This window comes from Gigantopelta aegis, chromosome 15 (assembly GCF_016097555.1).
Source record: "Gigantopelta aegis isolate Gae_Host chromosome 15, Gae_host_genome, whole genome shotgun sequence".
NCBI lineage: Eukaryota > Metazoa > Mollusca > Gastropoda > Neomphalida > Peltospiridae > Gigantopelta > Gigantopelta aegis.
In genome coordinates this window covers 7,615,544-7,630,610 of record NC_054713.1, presented here as the reverse complement: position 1 = coordinate 7,630,610, position 15,067 = coordinate 7,615,544, and the positions used below count along the sequence as shown (strand labels likewise).

Here is a 15,067-nt window from a genome sequence, read left to right as displayed (position 1 = left end):
TGTGGAAATTTTATGCTTTTTATTTTATTTTATTTAAAAAAATTTTATTATTATTATTATTATTATTTTTTATAAAGAAATAACAATTTTTATACTCATAAGTAAATTATATGTCAAGAGCAGTTTATGACCAATGAGAATAACAATTAAAACTACTCTTTCTGAAAAAATTAATGTTTAGGAAAGAGAACAGTTTCTCAAATTTATAAGTAAAAAATAGAAATGAATTACCTCACCCCCAACCCTATTCCAGCTTACATTATTACTTTGAATAAATTCCTTGTCATGTGTTACATAGTGCAATTATTAATGTGCATTATTGGGCTACCCATTGGAAATATTGTTTTCTGTTATAACCATATTACATGCAGTTATAATAATTTATTCATGTTTTTCTAACCATAACATTTTTTATTATAAAAGTCTGCCACAATCATTGTGTGGGTTACTGCAGACAGAAATGATTTTTTGTTTCACCACTGGCTGAAGATAGAGGATTGTATTCCAAAATGACAGTTTTATTGTGAAGGTTGAGTTTTATTATCAAAATAGCATGACAGTCATAAATTATTTAATGCCTTACCTATATGAATCTCAAGATAACCTAACCATTGTTGAATAATGCATACACTGATCAGTTGCCATACAGGAGTGAGAGTTAGTATGAAGTTTTATTGTTTTTGGTTATTTTTCAATGCTTAATACATATATACCGGTTAACATATGCAACCCCTACAATTTAGAAAATGTTTTTTACTAAGGAAAAAAAATTGAATATAGTCCACAGCAATTTAAGTGCTGTGAAGAATTAAAAAATGAGACAATCATCATGGTATTGTCAATTACCGTAGGCAGTTCCTGTGGTAGTATATATTGAGAATTCTGTAATTTTAGGGTAGAGCCATTAGGAAATTTTTGATACCAACTACAAAATAAAAAGTTTTATGTAAACAAAGTGTGTGTGAAGAGAGAAAAAAACCCGAACTGGGATGAAGTACTAGTGAGATAGTGGGGAACTAGTGAGATAGGGGGGTGGGGAACTAGTGAGATAAGGGGTGGGGAACTAGTGAGATGGGGGTGGGGAACTAGTGAGATGGGGTGGGGATCTAGTGAGATGGGAGGGGATCTAGTGAGATGGGGTGGGGATCTAGTGAGATGGGGAGGGGGGGGTGGGGATCTAGTGAGATGGGGAGGGGATCTAGTGAGATGGGATGGGGATCTAGTGAGATGGGGAGGGGATCTAGTGAGATGGGGAGGGGATCTAGTGAGATAGGATGGGGATCTAGTGAGATGGGGAGGGGATCTAGTGAAATAGGGGGGCTAATGTGAGAGAAAGACATTTAACATGAGCCACCACACAAAGGGGCCTACCTTGTAAGTCAGATCTATGATTGTTTTGTATTATGTGATTGTAATATTTCATATTAAACAAGTCAGGTAGAGATCCCTAAAGTAAAGTATTTTCTCAGGTTACAATAAATGTTCCTGCCTCTTTTGAACACTACATTATAATATTATGTGACTTTGTTGCATGTATGTAGTGGTGAAGATAAAATCGGTGTGTGTAAAACGACTTTATTACTGATGATGCAATATATATATTTTAATTTAATTTTATTCTTTATTTATATGCAAGTGTTTGGCCAACCTTAAAGGGACGGACCCTAGTTTTTAAACACTAAGGCATATTTTTACTATTAAGAGTCGTTTATGATCACTTAAATAAAATATTATTTACATTTTATTGTTTAGATTATCCATATCCGTACAACCGAAGTGTTTCTGGTCATCCTGGTGTTTCTGACATCACAAAATGCATTTTTCATATTTTTAAAAACACACCTGCGTCCGAGAAGTAATGATTATGGAGTCGTGTTTTAGTCTATTGTTAAGGGTATTTCAACGTCACAGACTCTTGTTTCAGTCTGTTGTATCCAAATTTATTACAGGTTTGTAAATTAACAAAATTTAGTGTCCATTTTTATAAGTTGAATCTAGGGTCTAGGTGAAAAATATGCCTTAGTGTTTTAAAACTAGGATCTGTCCCTGTAAAGGACTGTCCTAAGTTTGCAGCCATTGTAAAATGTTTCCCACTAACAAAGTCTGACAACTAAAGTTACATACTAAATACATTTTCTTGTTTAGAATACCATTATGTCCAATGTGCTGCAGTCATATGCTGTTTGCACCAGTCATTTTTCATTTTACAATATGTATGTTTTGTACGAATGAAATGATTGAAAGGTAAATTTCAGTTTGAGCTACTACAAACATTCAAAGGTCATGGTATGTGCTGTCCTGTATGGGAATGCACATATAAAAGATCCTTTACTACTAATGGGACTATGAGACTATACGTTAATGTGCTCTAGTGGTGGTGTTAAACTGAACAAAATTCCTTAAACTTTAGAACAACAACAAAAGCCTTGTTTATACAGACCCTGATATTGTAAACAAGAAAATGTCTTTTATTATATAATTTTAGTCATCAAAAAGGCTCCAAAAGCACATTACCATGACGACAAACTCCTTTTAAAGGAACACTACTGACTTTGCTTAGTAACAATACCAACATGTTTTCAACTAACAGTGCTATTTTTTTGTCCTGTGCCATTCTCATGCCTGATATTTCATTCAGTCACATAGAAAAGTGCTATTTAAAATGCATAAACTATTGTTTTTGTGAATCAGCAGGGATCTTTTTGTTTTCAAAATTTTGAATAGTGATATCTCTGGTCAGTTGAAAATTGATTAGCAACTACTGTTTAATGTTTTAATATTGTGTGATGATCACTGAAACCTGCGTAGCAAATGGTGATGCGATACTGAATAAAATGTTTCCTGATCACACACTCCTAACACCCTTACATATTATACAGAGGGAACATGTTGTGTTCAAAATATAATATAATTAGTAATACTATTTATCCGACGCCATATAACCGTTCCTTAACCATATGTCTGACGCCATATAACCGTAAATGAAATGTGTTGAGTGCGTCGTTAAATAAAACATTTCTTTATTTCCATATAACCGTAAATAAAATGTGTTCAGTGCGTTGTTAAATAAACCATTTACTTCCTTAATAGTATTTAACGTTTTTAAATTGTGCAGTGATTTCTGAAACTAAAATTTGTCGATTTGTGATGCGATACTGATCAAAATGTTAACTGGTATCGGCATAATTTTCCATCCAACAATACTCATACCAAACCACCAGCATAACTGGATCTGTTACTGCGGGGAACTTCACTTCTATAATTAGTTGTTTAAAAACCTGTTTATTACTGATGTTTAGTTCAGTCGTGCTGAAAAGAACTTCCAAAATCAATCAGATTTTCTGGTGAATCAGAAATATCAAACAACAACATCCTTAGAGAGAGAGAGAGGGAGAGGGGAAGGGGGAAGAGTGTGTGTGAGAGAGTGAGTGAGCGAGTGAGTACCTTTTAATGTGCCCCTATACCACTACGGTTTCGGGCATGACCATCCGTTGTCTGGTCTGGGATGACCATCTGAAGACAACTTTGATAAAGTGTGCATTACATAGATGTTTCAGGCATGGATCTAGGATCTCATGATTGAGGAAGCCGATAACATTAACATATAATGTCTTTCGGTGGTGTTGATAGGAACATTAAAGGGACTGTCCTGAGTTTGGAGCTATTTTCTTATTGGAATCCTAGGTCTGAATATCAATGTGTTTGCAGTTATGTGCTAATGCTTGTAGCAGTCATTGTTCTAAGCAGAAAAATATTGTCCCAATACACATAAGGCTTATAAACAAAAAGATGTGTGGTTTTTTGGTTTCTCAACCTACAGTAATTTTATGTAGTAACTCTAAAATATTTTGAAGCAAAAAAAACTACCAAAAAAAAAACCATTTACAAAAAAAATATTTAAATTATGATCCCTGATTTTTTTTCGATTTTTTTTTTCACAATTGGCAAACTAGATCCAGAACACCTCGGCAAATTACGGTTTATCGGTTTGATTCTATTTAGAAAAAAGGGAAAGCAAAAAGGTTCCTACCTACCCAATTTTTTTCAAGGATGAAACCTGAAACACATTTTTTTTTTTTTAGGCCTTGCGCTTCGTACGTACACATGGATTCCTAGCTTTAGTCGTAAACCTGTTGCAACGGCAACAAACTCAGAACAGTCCTCTCATAAATATGCGCGTGCATTTAGTGTAGCTATAAATGTACCTATAGGGAATCTGTTTTAGTTTCGCTTGACGTGTTTTTGCGTTTTATTATGTATCCGTAACGGTGTGTTTGGTGCAAATTCTGACTCTTCTACAACAGAGTTTGTAACCTGTCAGAATATTTTTGGAGAATTTTATTTCTTAATAATAATAATCTATATTATTAACACATGTATTATTATCCTTGTTGATTCCTATTGATCTGCAAGAGATGTAATTAATGGGAATTTTTGTATACAGTTATTTGTACATAATATATTTGTTATTCGTCTATGATATATCTGTATGTGTATGTTACAGTCGATGTGACTAACTGGTCATTTGGTCAGATGACTAGAAGGCATTTAAAATATCCTGTCACTAAGGACTTATGAAGCCTGTTTTTTGTTAAACATTAACATTTATACATTGAAATTTCTAGGATCGAACCCCCATCACTGGGCCCATTGGGCTATTTCTCGTTCCAGCCAGTGCACCACAACTGGTATTTCAAAGGCCGTGGTATGTGTTATCCTCTCTGTGGAATGGTGTATATAAAAGATTCTTTGCTACTAATGGAAAAATGTAGCGTGTTTCCTCTCTAAGACTCAAAATTATCAAATATTTGACATCCTATAGCCGATGATAATAAATCAATGTGCTCTAGTGGTATTGTTTTAAACACTAACTGACTTCTCCCTCACTAACCACTAACAACTAACCATTAACTGACTGCCCTGGACAGATTGCTGAAGTGTGCCCAGGACAGCATGCTTGAACCTTAATTGGATACAAGCACAAAAATAAGTTGGGGAATTTTGTTTTTAATTGTACCAAATCCTTTAGCCATAGATGTCATTTCGTCCCTGTAGGTGATGTTAAAATGGAAGCATAATATTCCAGTCGTTTGAACAACTTGACTTGATTGACAGGTTGACTGTAACATACATGTAGGTATGTAAAAACTATTATGTGAATGTGTCAGTGTGGTGTGTTACACAGGTGGCTTGGTCAGCTGTCATTGAAATGATTGCTAGTCGTGAAACGTCATCTAAACAATTAAAAAAAATTAAACCTGTGGTTACTTGTCTATCTACACTGAAGGAATTATTTTCTTGCAATTTCAAAATTTGTCATTAATGAATTCTTTTTACTAGTTGGCATAATTTTGTTACAAATATTAAAAATTGTTGGATACTCTGTCACGAATACTGATGTAAATAAATGTAGATGTAAATAAATGTAGAACAAGTGGGAAAGATGTCCACCTGTAACCCAAAAATAACCTAACCCTAACTCTAAACCTAAACCTAACTACATGTATATCTAACCCTAACTCTACTAACCAAAATAGGATGGTAACTTTCGGATATTTTACCAAGACATTACCAACACATGTTACCAGTTGAATATAGTAAATGCAAAAGCCCATGAATAATGTAATTTTACTGTTAAAAATGCTTTAATTTTGCTTTCCAAATTGTGTATGGATCTTGATCAGTATTAAGATGCAATATTTAAATACTACTTATCAGGCATGACAATCTTCCGCGGATATGCGGATTTGAAAACCATTTAGGTCGTTTCTGTGAATCGCCCAAATCCTTTTGGGGGGTGTAGGTACCTTTATTTTGCACTCAGATGGTCTAAATATTTTTTTTTCAATATTTCTAATCTGCTTTCGTACTGTGTTGGGTTACTTCACGCTTTAGACCTCCCCCCTCACGGCATTTCATCAAGTGTCATTGTCATGCCTGTCATATAGATGTTACCCATTTAACCTGGGTTAAAACACTGCCTGTGTAGCTGTAGTGAAAAAGGAGTTACAACCAAAGAAAACCAATAGTGCTAAAACCCATTTAAAAAAAAAAAACCATTTCAATTAATTATGTACAGGTCTTTAAAAATTGTGGGAAATATAATTTCATTCAAGTGTTACTTCTGTAAGTGTGGTTTTGCGAAACCAATTTTTCATTTGCACACTATTTTCAGGACATGGTTTGCATGGTCGTAACAAGTTATGCACAATGCAATGGGTTACCTATAATGTTTTTGCTTAACACACATTTTCAGTTGGAGGCCTGGAATGTCACTTAGGGTTTCTTGGATTCTCTCCCCTGTCCTCCACCTCAGTGGACCCATTCTCAGATTCAATATTTTTTTGGTATATCAAAGGCCATGGTATGTGCTGTCTTGTCTTTGGGAAAGTGCATTTAAAAGATCCCTTGCTACTAATGGAAAAATGTTGCAGATTTCTAATAAGACTACGAGTCAAAAGTATCATGTTTGACATCCAATAGCTGACGATTAATAAATCAGTGTGCTCTAGTGGTGTCTTTAAATAAAATAAACTTTAATTCTCCCATCCCTCAGTACCAGTAAGAGTAGATTACGTCCCATTCACAATAAAGGGAACACAACCGTACAAGCATCTAGGAATTGAAAATGGTAGTAGACCATGTATAGATTATGCAAAAACACGTCTTGGTAACCCATCATGACCAAATAAATGATGTCCTAAATTTAAAACGTGTACAAAAAATTAGTTATGTCAAACTAGACTTAGGTGAATGTAACTAACGTTGTCACAATTTTTAGAGGCCTTGGACTTAATTCACTAAACTCTCGCAACTTTGCAGTGCAATGCTAAAAGGCTTGCAAAGAGGATGCTTTGTTGTTTAGTAAAGCCTAAGAGAGCTCTTTGAATTAGGCACCTGGCTAGAGATTTTGAAGCTATCTCAGGGCTACGATATCGTAAAACCGTTGTAAGCTACCTATGGTGGCTTTATAATATTGTAGCACTAAGATAGCTTCGAATATCATGGCCCAGAATCATAGCTAGACTTGCTTGGTGAACACCCAAAGTATTGATATTGAGTGTGATCTCCGATCTTGCCTGGTGAATACAAAAAAAGTATTGAATGTGACAGCTGACCAATTCTGTGATGCCTTTAACATGCATGTTATTAAACTGATCTGCGAGAGACGCAACCAGGGACACTACATTTGTGATTTAAATATAGGCATATTTATTGTTGGATCTCCATTTGATCTGCAAGTGATGCAATTAAATGGCGGTTTTATTTTGTCACACTTTTATATATTTTTAGCAGTTTTTTGTTCATGTTATTTCCCTCCGGTCTGCTGGAGAGGTAACCGGTTGGAAATTGTTTATGTTTGTTATTAAACAATTAAAAGTGCTTGAACTCTGTGTATGTTTCATGTTATTTGTTTTATTTTACTTGCAATAAGAGATAAAAATCTTGGCAGATTCTTTTTAGAAATTGCGCATTGTAAAGTGCCATCTCAACGTTGCATATCGTAATAGCGATTTCCCAACAAAATTAATTTTAAACTTGTAGCCCAGTGGTAAAGCACTCGCTTGATGTGCGGTCGGTCTGTCTGAGATTGATTCCGGTCAGTGGGCCCATTGAGCTATTTTTCATTCCAGCCAGTGCACCAAGACTGGTATATCAAAGGCTGTGGTATGTGTTATCCTGTCTGTGGGATGGTGCATATAAAAGATGTAGCTGGTTTCCTTTTGATGACTACAAGTCGGAATAACCAAATGTTTGACATCCAACAGCCGATGATTAATTAATCAATGCGCTCTAGTGGTGTCATTAAACTAAATAATACCAGCAGATTTTTCTGAAATTCTACATTTTAAAGGTGCGTGCATATCGTAATGGCGATTTCCTGTCAAATTTATAAACTTCTGCCCACAAGAAATTACAAACAAATAATTTAAAGCCGCACACCCTAGTTTCCATCCAGCGAAAATAAATTCTAATTTGGTTAATCTACAAACCTGTAACACACTTAGATCACGTTTTTATCAAATGGAGTAAAAAAGCTGGTTTTATATCGATAAATACCATGGGAATCCCCATGTCCCAAATAATTTTGAAAGTTAGTATTCTGATGTCACCGGTAGAAGCACAACAATGCCTACGTCACGACAAATTTCACAGACTTGGGGTGTGTTCGTTTCACCTCTCCTGGACATGTTCCAACTGTTCTGTCCTGGTTGTATCCCCTCTCCAGATATCGTAAGACTTAGCAAAATTATTGGTTTTGGTTTTAAGGGTTTGTAACGTTTTGTATTGAGACACTTGTCTGAACTTTATTGTTACTGAAAATGTTCACGAACTGAAGAAAAATCTCACAAATGAACAACAACAAATCGGATGTTGATTGCGCGAACCGTGCACGAGAAAACAAACTGAACCAAAATGATAACGGTCACGTGATATACCAACGTCTGACATTAAAAATAGATTGGACCTCGCTTGCTTAACGGTTTTTCTCGACAACACGTTTTGTGAAAAAATGCATTTCGTGGTTTTACAAACATCAGGATTACCAAAAAGCACTTCAGGTGAATGGAAATGTGTATTCTAAATAATAAAATGTAAGTAAAGTGCAATTTTATTTGTGAAAAATGGGGGTTTAATAGCGAAAAACAACGCCGTAATGGTTAACAAATAAACGTAACTAGGGTGTGTCTCTTTAAATAGTAGTAAAACAAAAAGTTTGTTGGAGAACCTTGAAGAACAATGTAGCATGAGCCTGGTGCTTTTGCACAACTGGTGCATTAAAAAGACTGGTATGTACTGTCATGTCTACACACATGCATATAAAAGACCCCTTGCTGCTTTATCCGTTTATGTAGCCTATGTGATAGTTCTGATGAAAAAGCTCATGGTATTAAATGACAACCTGTTTTAAAATTAAATCTGTCGTCAAACAAATAGTGCATTCCTTGTTTACAGACTGACATCGTACTGGAAGGCTTGTGTGTTTTGATTTTCTCTTTAGAAGTAAAAATCTATACACAGAGATGTTTATTTCATGTAAAATTGTACAAATTTATCACAAAATATCATTCAAAAACGTATACAGTTTTAGGTCATAGACTCCCTGTGACCCCACCCCCAAATGAATACACTATTTATGCCTCTCCCTACCCCCCAATCCTGCTCCTTTCATATACCACTATAAAATCTCTAAGCATCAAAATATTTCTTGCAAGAAATATAAATTAATCTCTATAAATTTACATATAACAGATTCACTAATCATAATCGTCAAAACACTTGTGTCGACCTTTGCATAAATTTACATCTCAGATTCACCAATCATCATCATCAAATCGCTTGTGTCGGCCTTTACGCGTGTGCGTCTTTGGTCCAGGACCAATTCTTAGTCGTTTCATTGAGACACTATGACCGGAAGACCAATCATCATAGTCCCTGTTTGTCTTGTGCGAGGATCGACCATGCGAACGTGAATCCCAGTCTGTCTCATGCGATGACTGCCTGGGACCATCGTGGTAGGACCTGGAACCGTCGTGATCCGATCCAGGTGAAAACGAACCGTCTGGAAGGTCGCGACGACCTGGGTTACTCTGGTTGTCTTCGGTTGTGATCAGGTCGGATATGGCCTTCATGATGGCTCCTTCGGTTCCCGACGTATTCCAGTTGGTGGGACCTGGGTGAGTGACTTTCACCTCTAGCAGCCGATCCAGCTGACTGCGGAGATCCTACAGGCAGAAACATAAAAGAAAGGAATGTTGGCAAACAAATAAAAGAAAGGAATGTTGGCAAACACATAAAAGAAAGGAATGTTGACATAAAATAAAAGAAAGGAATGTTGGTATAAAATAAAATAAAAGAAAGGAATGTTGACAGAAAAATAAAAGGAAGGAACGTTGACAGAACAATAAAAGGAATGTTGAAAGACAAATAAAAAAAGGAATGTTGAAAGAAAAAGAAAAAAAGGAATGTTGATAGGAAAAATAAAAGAAAGGAATGTTGATAGAAAAATAAAGAAAGGAATGTTGGCAGACAAAAGAAAGGAATGTTGGCAGACAATAAAAGAAAGGAATGTTGGCAGACAAATAGAAACAAAAGAAAGGAATGTTGATAGAAAAATAAAAGAAAGGAATGTTGACAGAAAAATAAAAGAAAGGAACGTTAACAGACAAATATAAACACAAAAAGGAATGTTGATAGAAAAATAAAAGAAAGGAACGTTGACAGAAAAATAAAAGAAAGGAATGTTGACAGTAAAATAAAAGAAAGGAATGTTGGCAGAAAATAAAAGAAAGGAATGTTGACAGAAAAATAAAAGAAAGGAATGTTGGTGGGGGGTGGAGACGGGGATTTAGCTCAGTTGGTCGAGTGCTCGCTTGCGGTGCTTGCAATGTAGGATCGAACCACCTCGGTGGATCCATTCATCTGATTTGGATTTTTTCTCGTTCCAACTAGTGCACCACAACTGGACAAAGGCTATGGTATGTGCTTTCCTGTCTCTGGGAAAGTGCATATAAAAGATCCCTTGCTGCATTAGGAAAAATGTAGCAGGTTTTCTTTGATGACTACGAGTCAGAATTACCAAATGTTTGACATCCAATAGCCGATGGTGTTATTAAAACAAACTTTACCGACAGATTTTTCTGAAATTCCACATTTTAAAGGTGCAATCTCAGCGGTGCATGATTAATTAAGCGATGTGCTCTAGTGGTGTCGTTACAACAAAAACAAAACTTCTCTTAGAGACCGACAGTATGTGAGAGAGCAAACTACCTTAACAAGCTGAGCCGTGTTTGGAGAAGCTCTGAAGACGATCCAGTCGTCCACACCAACAATGTCTTGATCCCCGTCCTGAAAGGAAAGAAAGAAATGTTTATGTTTAACGAAATCTCAGTACATTTCGAAAGACGGTCACTTTGTGTCTAACAGTTGCTGTCAAACACCCCCCCCCCCCCACTGCCCCCTTTCCTTTCTCTCCTTTGTATTCCATCTCATTTCTTTCAACTTCTTTCACTGTCCACCTCCACATCCCCGTCCTTGTCTCTCCAACAGCGACAGGTGCTTATCTCTTGTGGCTATCTGTGCCACACACCTGTCATTCCCCATCAGCCACCGGCCTCGGTGGCGTCGTGGCAGGCCATCGGTCTACAGGCTGGTAGGTACTGGGTTCGGATCCCAGTCGAGGCATGGGATTTTTAATCGAGATACCGACTCCAAACCCTGAGTGAGTGCTCCGCAAGGCTCAGTGGGTAGGTGTAAACCACTTGCACCGACCAGTGATCCATAACTGGTTCAACAAAGGCCATGCTTTGTGCTATCCTGCCTGTGGGAAGTGCAAATAAAAGATCCCTTGCTGCCTGTCGTAAAAAGAGTAGCCTATGTGGCGACAGCGGGTTTCCTCTAAAAAAAAAATACAGTGTCAGAATGACCATATGTTTGACGTCCAATAGCCGATGATAAGATAAAAAATCAATGTGCTCTAGCGGCGTCGTTAAATAAAACAAACTTTACTTTCCCCATCAGCATTTAGCTGTGGGCTTAGTCTGACCACTTCGGGGAGTGTTCAGTAGTTACTTCCAGATCTGGCAACGGGGAGTGTTCAGTAGGATTCAGTAGTTACTTCCCAATCTGGCAACTCCTCCTATCTTTCAACTTCTTTCGCTGTCCATCTCCACATCCCAGTCCTTGTCTCTCCAAACCGCTACAGGTACTTGTCTCTTGTAGCTATCTGTGCCACACACCTGCCATTCCCCATCAGCATTTAGCTATGGGCTTAGTCTGATCACTTCAGGGAGTGTTCAGTAGTTATTTCTGGCATTGTTAAGAGGCACTTGTAACCACCTATGCACCCCTACTACCGGCGGTCGTTAGTTAGTGCCATGGGGCCGTCAAACATATTTACCTTTCCAATGGTGATTTCACCACCAAAGAACAGAAGAGGGTATGGTGATACCATTGTACAGTCATGAACATAGATCTGAAAAAGAATAAACAAAAAACAAAAACATTACAAAAATATTTAAGTTTTACTTGTATATAATGGTTGAAAAAAAAAATGAAACCATGCGGACACAAATGTTGAAAAGCACAAAATCACAATCCTGAAGATACTAAGAGTTAGCAGGGCAGTGCTGTTTGTTAAAACTAGGGATGCAGCATTTCAAACCCCTCAGATTTAATCAACAAAGATGTTTTTTTTAAGTTAACTTTTTGATAAAATTCATTACTCTTGTCATTACTATATGGTTTTCTTGACCATAACACTAAATTTAACCCACTTTCTTGCTGGGGAGGGCCCCCATACCCCTCTGTTGACTATGGTTGCATTCAGTTCCCTGGCACAATACCCAAAATTTCTTTCTGGCAGAAACAATGGCAGGGGAGCAATTTCTCTCATGACACCCACCCCCCAAAAAACCCAGAAGAGGCTAATACAGCAGGCCACACTGTACATAATAAAGTTACACACCTTTGCCGTTTTCAGTTTGTGGTAATAAACAATCCACTTTGAGGCAAAGTGAGTCGCGTGGGCGTTCACAGACTTCGGATGGATGTGAGCTTTTCCATCACTTTTTGTATGCAGTGCCACCGTTCTGGAAGAAATTATCGAAGGTACATACTAGCACATTACAGGCACACTCACACAAATCACATGAAATATACACTATGCCTACATTACTCATCAAAGCTTGGTCACTTAAGCTGGGGTTTTTAAACTAGCAATATAGATACAAATTAGATATTTTGGTCTTTATATATATATATATATATATATATATATATATATAATTATATAGCCATTGTAATTCAATTATATATATAAAAATATTGATAACATAGAGCAATGGTTCTAATAATAATACCCCATCCACCCTTCACGTCAACTACATGAGAAACAACAAATCAAGCAAACAAACCCCAAAAAACCCAAACTAAAATCTCAGTTTATACAAATCATTTGGTGTCATAAAAAAACTACATATTTTTTTCCAATTTCAATCAGTTAAAATATACCCACTCCATTGGTTTTTAATTTTTTGGTCAAATAACAATCATTGGCACAGATTGAAAAGAAAGAAAGAAGTGTTTTATTTAACGACGCACTCAACACATTGTATTTACAGTTATATGGCGTCAGACATATGGTTCAGGACCACACAGATTTTGAGAGGAAACCCGCTGTCGCCACTACATGGGCTACTCTTCCGATTGGCAGCAAGGGATCTTTTATTTGCGCTTCCCACAGGCAGGATAGCACAAACCATGGCCTTTGTTGAACCAGTTATGGATCACTGGTCGGTGCAAGTGGTTTACACCTACCCACTGAGCCTTGCGGAGCACTCACTCAGGGTTTGGAGTCGGTATCTGGATTAAAAATCCCATGCCTCGACTGGGATCCGAACCCAGTACCTACCAGCCTGTAGACCGATGGCCTGCCACGACGCCACCGAGGCCGGTCTGGCACAGATTGATGACATGGCACTATTTAAAACTATCAGCAATTATATAATTTTTTTTTTTTAAAGCTCATCTTCCACAGAACGAGTTATTATTACACATATGGTTAAAAATATCTTGGTACATATCAAAGTGATAAGTCCCACTAGAACGCCAAGTGGGATGTAACATTCAATGTCACACGATGACGTCATTGATTGGTGCACTACAACTTTACAGGAATTCAACGAGTTTAGTAATATAAATTAAGATCGGTTATGGGTAAAACATAAGATATTAAACTATATCCCTCATGAAATAATGTTCATTCTCACTTACTAAAGTTTGTGACAACTGAAAATAATTTCACTCATGAAATAAACATGATACGAAATGGAAGCCCGATTAATATCCTGTAATTATTTTGTTAGCAAATGTAACTACATAATACAGTGAAACCCCTCTAAACCAGACACTCACAGAACCATGTAAAAAGTCTGGTTTTAAGAGGTCTGGTTTAGAGAGGTTCTGTTCTGCATCAATATTTAAAATGGGACTTTGAAAAATGTTCGGTTTTGAGGAAATTCCAGTTTACAGTGTGTCCCGTTTTGAGAGGTTTAACTGATTATATACTCACTTGAATTCCTGATTTGGTTTTGGACATTTGTGGACTTTTGCTACATTTGGGTAAAGTCCGGCACACAAGACAGCCTTCAACAAGCCTTGATTGTCTGAAATATGTTGAAAACAAAAAACATTATGATATGAAACTCAAAATTTATTATTCCAGTACAGACTCTAACCTCCCCTCCCCCCATTTTTTCTGCAATCTAGGTCAATGACGTGTAATTTTTGTGAAATCTCTCAGTGTGGACAGCAGAATTCCCTTGTAACAAAAATCATTTACTGCATGCAGGATGTAGCTCGGTGGTAGAGCACTCGCCTGAGGAAGGAAATGTTTTATTTAACGACGCACTCAACACATTTTGTTTACGGTTATATGGCTTCGGACATATGGTTAAGGACCACACAGATAATGAGAGAGGAAACCTGCTGTCGCCACTTCACGGCTACTCTTTTTCTATTGGCAGCAAGGGATCTTTTATATGCACTATCCCACAGACAGGGTAGTACATACCACGGCCTTTGTTACACCAGTTGTCGAGCATTGGCTGGAATGAGAAATAGCCCAATGGGTCCAACGACGGGGATCGATCCCACACTGACCGCACATCAGCACTTGCCTGAGGTGCGATCGGTTGCAGGATCGATCACCATCAGTGTACTCAGGTGCCAGTGCCTCATGACTTATACATCAAAAGCTGTGGTATGTATTGTCCTGTCTAGAATGAGAAAAGTTTGTTTTGTTTAACAACACCACTAGAGCACATTGATTTATTAATCAGCTATTGGATGTCAAACATTTGGTAATTTTTACATAGTCTTAGAGAGGAAACCCGCTACACAGTTCCATTAGTAGCAAGGGATCTTTTATATGCAGCATCCCACAGACAGGATAGCACATACCACAGCCTTTGATGTACCAGTTGTAGTACACTGGCCGGAACGAGAAATAGCTCAATGGGCCCACTGATGGGGATCAATCCCAGATTGATCGTGCATCAAGCGG

At 37.2% G+C, this 15,067-nt stretch overlaps 1 protein-coding gene across 2 annotated transcripts in view; it reads right to left on the bottom strand.

Annotated features, from left to right (window-relative positions):
* Window positions 1–8,598: 8,598 nt before the first annotated feature.
* LOC121390035 (ATP-dependent DNA/RNA helicase DHX36-like) overlaps window positions 8,599–15,067 on the bottom strand; it is a 40,558-nt gene continuing 34,089 nt past the window's right edge. For both annotated transcript variants that reach the window (XM_041521738.1, XM_041521739.1), the window contains exons 23-27: window positions 14,075–14,168; window positions 12,470–12,593; window positions 11,903–11,977; window positions 10,774–10,851; window positions 8,599–9,728 (exon numbers count right to left, since the gene is read on the bottom strand). In XM_041521738.1, the coding sequence (XP_041377672.1) occupies window positions 9,318–9,728; window positions 10,774–10,851; window positions 11,903–11,977; window positions 12,470–12,593; window positions 14,075–14,168 (782 nt within the window). In that variant the 3' untranslated portion in view covers window positions 8,599–9,317. The remainder of the gene's footprint in view (window positions 9,729–10,773; window positions 10,852–11,902; window positions 11,978–12,469; window positions 12,594–14,074; window positions 14,169–15,067) is intronic.